The following is a 10277-nucleotide window of genomic DNA, read 5'->3' on the forward strand; positions in this document are numbered from 1 at the left end:
ACTTAAAGACCCCTTTTTTCGGGATTTCTTTTCTTTCCTTCCTTTTTTAATTTTTTCCATTTTTTAAATTAAAATTTTTTTCTTTTTTTGGTTTTTTTTACCAAACCCTAATTATTTTTTTAATTTGAACTATTTTTTTAAATTAAAATTTTTTATTCATAACATCAATTGAAATGACTACTACACAATTTAGTGAACGATTGAACGAAAAGAAATTTATGCACCGTGGAGAAGATGATGCACCTCTAAACACATCAGAGTATGGTGTTAGTTATGTCACTATTTTACATGAATTACAAAAAACATATAATTGGAAAAAATCCTTTGGAGTAATAAAGAAAACAAAAAAAATAGTAACACCAATTGATGTTGATGCCCAAGTAGGGAATAATTCTATTGATGAAAATAAAAAGAACCAAATTAAAAAAATAAGAGAAACTGCCCCTCGAAAAACAGTCCAAAGCCAACACATTAGAGAAAAACGTGAATTTACTCATTCATTAAATAAAACACAACATGAACCAAAAACTATAAAAGAAAAAAAAGAAAAATTAATTAAAAATATGAATTAAATAATGAAATATAAAAAAGGTAAATTGATTGATTAATTAAATTGAATGTATTTTTCAAATGGAGAAGGATAAGGATAGTATGTTTCTAAAAAAGAATTAAGAATTGCTGTTTCTTTATGAATTACAGCTAATGAACTTTTTTCTAATGCATCATTAATACAAATACATTGGGGTTGTTTTTTTTGAATGTTATTCATTAGTTTAGTGTTGCTTCTTCTTGAACTTGTAAAAGAGCCATAATAATAATTAGATTCTTTAACATAAAAACCTTGATCTGATTCAACAACAAAAGCACCATGCATAAATGGAATTGCTAAATCATTTCCTTCTCTAAATTTATGTCTTCTTGTTTCTTTGTACTGTTCTGGCCAAGTATCTTCCATTTGTTTTAGAATATCTCGTTTGAAAAAATAACAATGATGACTAACATAAGGATGTTTAATTGTTTTTATTTTACCAAAATGTTTGTTAATAAGTTCATTAGAATTACCTACACTTCTATGCCAAATATTTTTTACCATTCTATTTGTATCAGGTGCTTTCCATGAGTTATGGTATACTTTTAATTTTCCATTTGAATTAATGAAATGTTCTGGTTTTAATTCTTTCCCTAATAACATATCATCATTGAGATAAAGAAAACATGATGATAAATTTTTGATATTATGTAATGATACTTCAAGAGAATTTGAATTAAATACTGGTAAATCTTTGATATTTGGAAATATTTCTTTATGATCAACTATTCTAATAGTATATTCATTCCATTTAAATTGAGAAGTATTTAAAAAAGATGGAGTTTGTCCCATTGTAACAATAAAATAATGTTTAATAAATGGTGCAAAGTTATATACAGATCGAATAGAATATTGTAATGTATTATAATCTCGATATCTTCCTTCTCCCCCTTTCTTTCCATTCTTTTCAAATTCTTTTCTAAATCCTGGATCACTTCCATTTACCCATAACCAAACAACATCAATTCCTTCTGGACAAATTGAGTCAACATATGATGATACATTGTAACGTTGTAATTTGAGAGTAACAGTATTATTAGGGTTTATTAATGATGGTGATGATAAACCATCATTTGATGAAATGAAATAATGTTGAACTGAAGCTTGTTTAAATTGTTGTGGTAAATCAAAATATATATAGATAATAGCAATAAACATCACTATTGCTATTATGTTCCTTACTACAAACATTAGCTTCTTTTTTTATTTTTATTTTTTAATTTAAGTTTTTTATTTTTAAAAAAGATTATTATGATTAATTCATGATTTCATTATAAGTTATTTGTACAAAAGATTAAATAATTAAAATGAGAACTTAACTTATGAATATATTAGATATAATTAAAATAACTATATTTTCTACAAATTTTTTGATGAAAATTATAATTGTATATCAATAATATAACATGATAAAAGAAAACAAATATTGAAAATTCATATTAGATCTAAAACAAAACTAAGGAAACAGTCTTAACAAATAAACTCATACTATAAAAATAAATATTTAAATAAATCCTATGACTGTTTATAAAAACAAAATAATAAATACTAAAATATGAGAATAATAAAATAATAATAAATATGATTAGATTCATAATTATTAAAAGTCTGTATTATCCAAATAAGCCAAACTAATAAGAAATAGATTCAAGAGATAAATCATTGTTCTAATAAATTTGACTGATATTATTATAAGAAAATATCTTCTTATTTCCAAATCTAATATAAATAAAAAAAGACATATCTTAATGAAGATTTTTTAAATAATGGTTTATTCAAGTAATTATTTACATATTTGATACTTTATTGTATATCTATTTTTTAAAAATAAACAGTTTTTAATTTTAAAATATAATGAAATATTTAATACTTAATAAATTATTTTTAAGTAATTTAATGTAGTTTTATTTAGGCGAGTTAATATTTTCTAAAACACAGCTTCAAGATATTTTATTCATTGAAATTATTAAACGACTTTAAATATCTTTTTATTTAATAATATTAAAATGTTATTTTAGAACAAAAGGATGTTATTAAAGTTTCAGTACAGCTATTTTCTGAGTTAAATTAAATTGAATAACATTTTTATAGATTACTCAAATAAATCTTACCTATTCATTATTCTCTTCCAAGTTAATATTAGAAAGGAAGATAAAAATTATTTTTATATATTTTCTTAAGTGTTCAGTATTTATAAAGAGTGTAATGGTTTTTATATTTGACAAAAAAAAAAAATAATCCTTTTGATTTCTTTGTTTGTTCTATATTTATATAAGTTATTTGTGTGTTATAATAAAGATTTATCCATTTTTCAATAATTCCAAATTATGAAATAGAATTTTCAAAAAAAAATTAGTGGATTTAATGATTAATATTTTTTAATAACTCAAAGAAATAAAAAAATACATTACGAAAATTGGTATGTTTATTTGAACTGTAATACTAATGTCTGGTTCGTTAGATATAAGACGGTCAGTTCTTTTTATCCTAACAAAGATGTTTTACTCTTAATTCCTCAAAAAAGAAAGAGGGAAAAAAACTTTTGACTAAAAGAGAAAAAATCTGAAAATTTTAGTTATTTGTGATCAAATGTCACTTCCACATTCGGACGATCTCTATAAACATATAGCACAACCACCCCCTGACTTTTCTAAAGTCCCTCCATTGTTTAGAAGTACACCTTTAATGAGACATCACAATGCATCTAAACCTCGTTTGATAAAGGAAACTACTGTTACAAAACCACAAAACAACACAAAACACACTTCATTAAAATTATCTGGTTCAAAGCCAATTCCTACTTTCAACAAACAAGCAACATTTGACACAAGTGAATTAACAAAGTTATTGGGAGAAATAATGGAGGAAAAATTACAACAATTAAAAAAGGATGAGATAGAAAGGACAGAAGTTATTGGAGGAAATCAAGTTCTTGCCAACCCAGTTCAAAATGAATTAAAAAGAGAATTAGAAAAAGTAGAATCAGAATTAAAGTTAAATAATGAAAAAATAAAAAATATTGAAATGGAGAAACAGTCAATATTATTTGAAAATGAATCATTAAAAAATCAACTCAATGTACTTAAAAGAACAGTTGAAACAACTAATGGAAATTGGGAAATGGAAAAACAAATGAATGTAAATGCACAAAATAAAATACAAGAACTATTAGAAACAATTCAAAGTCTTAATAAACAAAATAACTTTTTACAATCAGAATTAGAAAAGATTGAAGATAAATTAATTCATTCAGAAAAAGAAAGAAGGAAACTTCACAATGAAGTAATGGAATTAAAAGGAAATGTAAGAGTATTTTGTAGAGTTCGACCACCATTAAAAAATGAAGGGATTAGTGTTGATGTAACTGATAATAATGCTGTTATCGTTAATTCAATTAACTTTAGTGGAAAAAAAGAAAAAATAAAATTTGGATTTGATAGAGCATTTGATAGTGATTCAACACAGCAAGATATTTTTGAAGAAATAAGTCAATTAGTTCAGTCAAGTCTTGATGGATATCAAACGTGTATTTTTGCATATGGACAAACAGGGAGTGGGAAAACTTACACAATGGAAGGAACAAATGATAAACCTGGAATGATTCCACTTACTGTTCATAAAATATTTACAACAATTGAAGAATTAAAAACATTAGGATGGCAATTTAAAATTAATGTTAAATATGTTGAAATTTATAATAACAACATATTTGATTTATTAGTAAATGGAGAAGAATCAAAAAAACTTCAAATTAAATATAATGGGCCATTAGTAATATTACCAGAAGCAAATGTTATTGAAGTTTTTGAAGCAGAAGAAGTTGATCATCTTATTAATATAGCAACACGGAATAGAGCAGTTGCAGCAACTAAATGTAATGCACAATCTTCAAGATCACATTCAATTTTTATGATGGATTTATGTGGAAGAAATATTGGGTCAAATGAACAACGATTTGGAGGATTAACATTAGTAGATTTGGCTGGTAGTGAACGATTAGATGAAAGTGGAGCAAAAGGAGAACGATTAGAAGAAACAAAAAATATTAATAAAAGTTTAAGTGCATTAGGTGATGTTATTGTTGCTATTGCAAATAAAGATAGTCATATTCCATATAGAAATAGTAAATTAACAGAACTTCTTCAAAATTGTCTTGGAAGTGATTCAAAAACATTAATGTTTGTTAATATTTCATCTGACCAACAAGATACATTAGAAACAATATCTTCATTAAGATTTGCAACTAAAGTAAATACATGTGTAATTGGAACAGCTAAACGACATGTTCAATAATAAAAATATTTATTATATTAAATAATAATAAGAATGATTGTTGTTAAAAAGAATTTTAATTGATTTTCATAAATCTTTAAAAATTTCCTATTTTTATAGAAAAAGAAATAATTCAAAGAATGTTAAATTACTGAGTTTCTGTTATATTTTCTTTTACTTCTTCATTAGATTCTGCCTTTTGTTTAATTTCTTCAACAATAATTTTCATTCCAGAATCATAAGCTCTTAAATGTTCTTTAGCAGATAATTGAACATTCTTTTGAACAATATTTCTGAACCTTTTCATTAATTCATCAGCTCTTTGTTTCTTTTCTAATTCAATTTGTTCTTTCTTTCGTTCATCTTCTTCTTTCATTGTCTTTAAACATTCATTAAATTTACTTTCAACTTCTTTAGCCATTTCAGGTTTAATAATATTTGTTGGTTGTGGTCTCCATAATAATCCAGCAAAATTAGTTTTGTATGTTTCAAATTGTAAATTTCCAAAACAATCATATAACATAAATCCATTCTTTGCATGTGGAGAATAAACATATGAACGAACTGCACCAAGGAATAATCCCATTGGATCCCAACAAATATAACTCATATTTTCAATTGGAACTTTTTTATATAATTTCATTCTATCAGTATTATAGAAATATAAATATGGTTCTGATGTATTAATTCCACTTACTACCATAAATTGTCCATTTGGTGAATAAATAAATGATTTAGCTTCGATATTAGGAAGTGATGAAATTAATTTAGTTTCATTACTACTAATATCATAAATATGTAATGTTGGGAATAATGAATCTCCTTTTTTACTATGTTGATATGCCATAATACCAAATTGCATTTTTATTGGATTAACACTCATAAAATGAGGTGTAGCATTTAATTCATTCATAGATGCAGTAATTGTTTTATCTAATGTAAATACTAAAACAGCTGTTTTCTTATTTTTATTGCATTGAACAACTAATTTCTTTCCTGATGAATGCCATCCAAATTCTGCTCCTTTTAATGAAAATACTTTATGTTTAAAAATAATTTCTTGTTTATCAACATCATAAAAGTAGAAATGTGCTTGTTCATTAGTTTTTTGAAGTGGTTCATGATAAGCAACAATAATATTTGATTTAGGACTCCAACTAATTTTATCAATTGAACTTTCAAATGTAACTAATTTATTACTTAATAATTGAATTGTTGGTGTAGTATATATTTCAATTGAATTAGAATCAACTTCACTAATTCTAGCTAAATATTTTTCATTATAACTAAATTGAACAAAATCTTGTCCAATTGGTGTTAAAGTTTTATCTTTTTTTAATGTTTCTGTCATTCTTTTTAAACTATTTGCTTTTAAATCAAAGAATTTAATACCTTTTGTAAATCTTCTATCCCAAACAATAATATGTCTATTATAAGGTGCTGTAGCTGAATATGTAGCAATAAATGTATCATGTGGTGAAATAGTAACATGTGTTAATCCTGAATGTGGAAATTGGAACTTCTTTTTACAATCTGGTTGAACTACAATTAATCCATGTTCAGTGATTGAATATAAAAATGTACCTGATGGTGAAAATGAACAATTAGATGATATAAATGGTTGTTCTTCTTGCATTGTTATTTCTTTTGGAATACTTGGGTTATACCATCCTAATGAAATAGTTTTTCCATATTGAAATGTTGCAAAACATTCATTTCCTTCAGTATATTTATCTTCTTTAAGCCATCCTTTAAAATCAGTAACTTCAATTGGATTAAAGACTAATGGTGTATATTCATCATTTTCTTTTAAAATTTCATCAATTTCTTTTTTAGTATAAAATTTTAACGTATTTTTATTATCAAATTTTAATTCAACAAATCTTGTTTTAAATTTTATTGCTGCTTCATCATCTTTAAAATCAATAAACCCAATCCCTGTAGTTTTTTGGCTTGTTTCATCAACAAAAACTATTACATTATTTGGTTGTTCAGATAATTCTGCTCCATTCTTTATCAATACCATTCTTTTTAAGAATAATGTTAATTTAGAAACTGAAGCAACAGGAATTCCTACTGGAAGTCCATCACAGATAAGTACAGAAGATTGTGTAATTTTAGACGTTTTAGTTGAAGCACTCATCAATGATTTAATTTTGTTTTTATTTTTTTATTAACAACCCTTGTTATTTACTTTTAGTTATTTTATGAATTATTTATTAAAACTGTTTTGAATAACAAAAATATACATTTATTTAAAAACAAAGAATTCAATAACATTAGTAATTAAGAATAACAATTTATTAATTTAATATTTATGTTATTTACCAAATTAATGGAATAAACTAACAACATTGAAATAAGTCATTTACCAGTCAAAATAAATGTTAGAATAAATTAAAAAAATAATACACTTCAACCCTCATTTGTGGTAGCCTTGAATTGGTGTTTCCTCTATAGGAGTTTGAAAGAGGTCTTTATACATTGAGTCAATAAAACAATTATATTCAACAATGTTAATAGGTATTGTACTAGAATCTTGACCAACATACCCTATTATATCTGTGCCCAAATTAGATATTGTTGAAAGAATAGAATAATCCGCAACACTCATGAAAGTAAGAATTGAAAATAATTAAGTTCTTTTTTATTTTAATACCAATGATTTGTGTAAAAATAGATAAAAAATGTAAATTGTTCTTTCTTTATACTAAATCATTATTTTGATTTTTTATTATTTTTTTTTTAAATCTATATTTAGTAAACTTCATCATTAACTAACAATACAAAAACGACTCTCTATACTGTTTTAAAACTTCTTATCCATTCATTTTAATCATTTTTGTTATTGTTTTGTTATTTTTCTTCTCAAAATAAGAAAAGTAAAAAGATTAGTGACTAACAGATACTTCAATAAACTCATTTACTTTATTTTGAGAAGATACTAGTTTCTTTCGTAAAATCATCTTCATTGAGAAATTTCTCAGATGTCAAAACTCAATAGAAAGAATGAAATAGTTGGTTTAGCATAGTTATGAACTAATTGTTGACCAGTTATGAAAAGCCTCTAACGATAACAGTCATAAAGATTTATAAAGAGTATTTAGCATTTATACTAAACATTAACTATTAAATAAAATATGTTTATTTATATTATTTTAAAAAGAACTCTTAGTTGTTAAAACTAATTCTTATTTTGAAATATTTAATACATTAGTTAACACAATTTCATTGAGTAAATAAATGATAATATAATTATTTCTTATAATAATTGGAAGATGAACAACCTTTCTTTCAAAGTTTGAATTGTGCTATTCAAAACATAAATATCTTTTCATCCAAAATAATCTTCCTAGTTCTTTTCTTTTCTCCCAAATTCCATATAATTAACATTTTTCTATTATCAAAAAAATAGAAGAGGGTACTTGTTATTTAAATAATGTCTTGCTGTAAGACCTTTTCTAATTTGACTAAATACACAACTAAGTTAAACTTGCTTCGGTATTACATTGGTGGATTCCTTATGAATATGTCAACTTATTTCTTTTGGTTAGTTGTTCCTCTTCTTATGCAAGATAGAGATGCTTCATCTTTTCAAATTGCCTTAGCTGATGGTATTACTTTTGGATTAACTGGTATTGTTTCACCGTTTATGGGGTTTATTGCTGATAAAACAGACCCTGCACTAATGTGTCGAATCTCTTTTATATTACAAGCAACATGTAGTTTAACTATTGGGTTAATTTATATTAAGACAGAGTCAATTTTACCAATTTATTTTCTTCTTCTTCAACAATCAGCTGCTTTAGCTTTCTTTTGGTCACCATGCGAAAGTTTAATTACAACAGAATCATATAAAGGAGAAGAAAATAAAAAGTTATCAATGTTTGCATTATGTTGGTCATTAGGAAAGGCAATTGGATTTTTATTAGGAGGAACATTAAAAGTTAAGCTTGGTGCTAATTCTTCTCTATTACTATGTGGAGGATTAACTATGTTAGCGTATATCCTATTTCCAACTTTACCACAAAAGAACCATTTAATTGAACGGCCAAAGAAGAAAAAGAAACAAAGTAAAGAAGGTAATGAGAAAGAGATGAATGATGAGTTAAATACAGAAAATATTTCTGGTTCAGAAACAAAACAAGTTGGTTGGAAAGAAAGAATAAATCAAATTAATCATCCACAACCACCAAAATATATTCTTTATTATTTTATCAATGCACTTATTCTTCATTTCCATGTTTATGGAACAATAGCAATTTTATGTAATCAATATATTTTATATGCAGTTGATAGAGAAATTGTTTTAAATGGTATGAACGATGATCCAGAAGTATACTTAAGTGTTTTCCTTGGAATTATTTACTTCTCACAAACGATTTGTTTCTTTATTATTGGATACATTGAAGCATGGCAATATAAAATGATTCTTAGTACAGTCATGTCAATTGTTTTAGGGTTAGTATGTCTTGCATTAAATTTCATCAAAAATGGTTGGGTTTGTTTAATTTTTGCAATTCCAACTGGCTTCATTTCTGGACTAGATCTTCAAATGAATGTACTGTATTCTGTTAAAGTCTCAGCTAAAAGAAGAGGGTTGATGATGGGATTAGTAGAAATGGTTGGAGAATTAACTTGTTGTCTTTCTCCTGTTGTTGCTGGTTTAATATCAACACAAACAGATAACTTAGAATGGTCTCAATGGGTTGGATTAATATGGGGTGGAATTGCTACTGTGGGATGTCTTACAACACAAACATTGAATTGTATTGTTTTAAAAAAACAAAAAGAATTAAAAAAAGAAGTAGAAGATAATGATGTTGAAATAGATATTGATTCTATAAAAGAAAATAATCAAAATTCTGATGAAACAATAAAAAATGATGAAGAAAAGTAACTGAATTAGATTAACAAAAATTATTATTAGTATAGAAATACTATTGGTTTGAATTATCTCTATTTTAACTTAACAATTGATATTGACTTATTCACTTTTATGTAAGAATTATTGTTTGTTTTAATTTTTTTTATATTTTTTCATACTTCTTAATTATTCTTTTAAAAAAAATTCTTTAATAACTATAATTAAAGATCATTATTATAAATAAATAAACTCGTAATTCTTATACTAAATACTTTGTTATCCTACTAAACAAAATGAATAAATTACCTTCTTATTTTATTATCAATTCTACAATAAATACTCTTTAAAATTAGACATAAATAAGTTATTAAATAAAAAAGATTAAACTTAGAATTAATAAATTACACATAACTAAAAATAAATCTTTTTAATTTATTGATTTAATAAAAATAAATTAAAAAATATTTATTAATCCTTAGAAATATTAAAATATTATATACAAATTAATTAAAAGAAAAATATATTTTGTTATTTTCATTTATACTTTTT

General features: G+C 24.4%; 5 protein-coding genes across 5 annotated transcripts, besides 18 other annotated features; 3 read left to right on the forward strand and 2 right to left on the reverse strand.

The window, feature by feature from the left end:
• Window positions 1-24: 24 nt before the first annotated feature.
• Window positions 25-99: a microsatellite.
• Window positions 100-108: 9 nt separating this feature from the next.
• Window positions 109-157: a sequence feature (AT_rich).
• A 16-nt stretch (window positions 158-173) lies between these two features.
• Window positions 174-572, forward strand: EDI_313810 (uncharacterized protein; the record flags this gene model as incomplete). The annotated part of the gene is made up of 1 exon (XM_001737504.1): window positions 174-572. The coding sequence occupies one exon, from the start codon at window positions 174-176 to the stop codon at window positions 570-572; it is 399 nt and encodes a 132-aa protein (XP_001737556.1).
• Window positions 530-590: a sequence feature (AT_rich).
• A 14-nt stretch (window positions 591-604) lies between these two features.
• EDI_313820 (uncharacterized protein) lies at window positions 605-1747 on the reverse strand (the record flags this gene model as incomplete). Its single annotated transcript, XM_001737505.1, has 1 exon — window positions 605-1747. One exon carries the CDS (start codon window positions 1745-1747, stop codon window positions 605-607), a length of 1143 nt encoding a protein of 380 aa, XP_001737557.1.
• Window positions 1748-1787: 40 nt separating this feature from the next.
• Window positions 1788-1994: a sequence feature (AT_rich).
• Window positions 1995-2078: 84 nt separating this feature from the next.
• Window positions 2079-2103: a sequence feature (AT_rich).
• A 10-nt stretch (window positions 2104-2113) lies between these two features.
• Window positions 2114-2195: a sequence feature (AT_rich).
• A 209-nt stretch (window positions 2196-2404) lies between these two features.
• Window positions 2405-2487: a sequence feature (AT_rich).
• Window positions 2488-2564: 77 nt separating this feature from the next.
• Window positions 2565-2606: a sequence feature (AT_rich).
• Window positions 2607-2740: 134 nt separating this feature from the next.
• Window positions 2741-2764: a sequence feature (AT_rich).
• A 414-nt stretch (window positions 2765-3178) lies between these two features.
• Window positions 3179-4882, forward strand: EDI_313830 (uncharacterized protein; the record flags this gene model as incomplete). The annotated part of the gene is made up of 1 exon (XM_001737506.1): window positions 3179-4882. The coding sequence occupies one exon, from the start codon at window positions 3179-3181 to the stop codon at window positions 4880-4882; it is 1704 nt and encodes a 567-aa protein (XP_001737558.1).
• Window positions 3576-3610: a sequence feature (AT_rich).
• Window positions 4878-4913: a sequence feature (AT_rich).
• Window positions 4914-5009: 96 nt separating this feature from the next.
• Window positions 5010-7004, reverse strand: EDI_313840 (eukaryotic translation initiation factor 3 subunit, putative; the record flags this gene model as incomplete). The annotated part of the gene is made up of 1 exon (XM_001737507.1): window positions 5010-7004. One exon carries the CDS (start codon window positions 7002-7004, stop codon window positions 5010-5012), a length of 1995 nt encoding a protein of 664 aa, XP_001737559.1.
• Window positions 7005-7009: 5 nt separating this feature from the next.
• Window positions 7010-7038: a sequence feature (AT_rich).
• Window positions 7039-7061: 23 nt separating this feature from the next.
• Window positions 7062-7188: a sequence feature (AT_rich).
• A 390-nt stretch (window positions 7189-7578) lies between these two features.
• Window positions 7579-7621: a sequence feature (AT_rich).
• A 367-nt stretch (window positions 7622-7988) lies between these two features.
• Window positions 7989-8026: a sequence feature (AT_rich).
• Window positions 8027-8097: 71 nt separating this feature from the next.
• Window positions 8098-8134: a sequence feature (AT_rich).
• Window positions 8135-8300: 166 nt separating this feature from the next.
• On the forward strand, window positions 8301-9761 carry EDI_313850 (uncharacterized protein; the record flags this gene model as incomplete). Its single annotated transcript, XM_001737508.1, has 1 exon — window positions 8301-9761. One exon carries the CDS (start codon window positions 8301-8303, stop codon window positions 9759-9761), a length of 1461 nt encoding a protein of 486 aa, XP_001737560.1.
• Window positions 9762-9879: 118 nt separating this feature from the next.
• Window positions 9880-9977: a sequence feature (AT_rich).
• Window positions 9978-10083: 106 nt separating this feature from the next.
• Window positions 10084-10271: a sequence feature (AT_rich).
• Between the last annotated feature and the right edge of the window lie 6 nt (window positions 10272-10277).

The sequence above is a fragment of the Entamoeba dispar genome, genomic scaffold (genome assembly GCF_000209125.1).
Source record: "Entamoeba dispar SAW760 scf_1105229460681 genomic scaffold, whole genome shotgun sequence".
Taxonomy (NCBI): Eukaryota; Evosea; order Mastigamoebida; family Endamoebidae; genus Entamoeba; species Entamoeba dispar.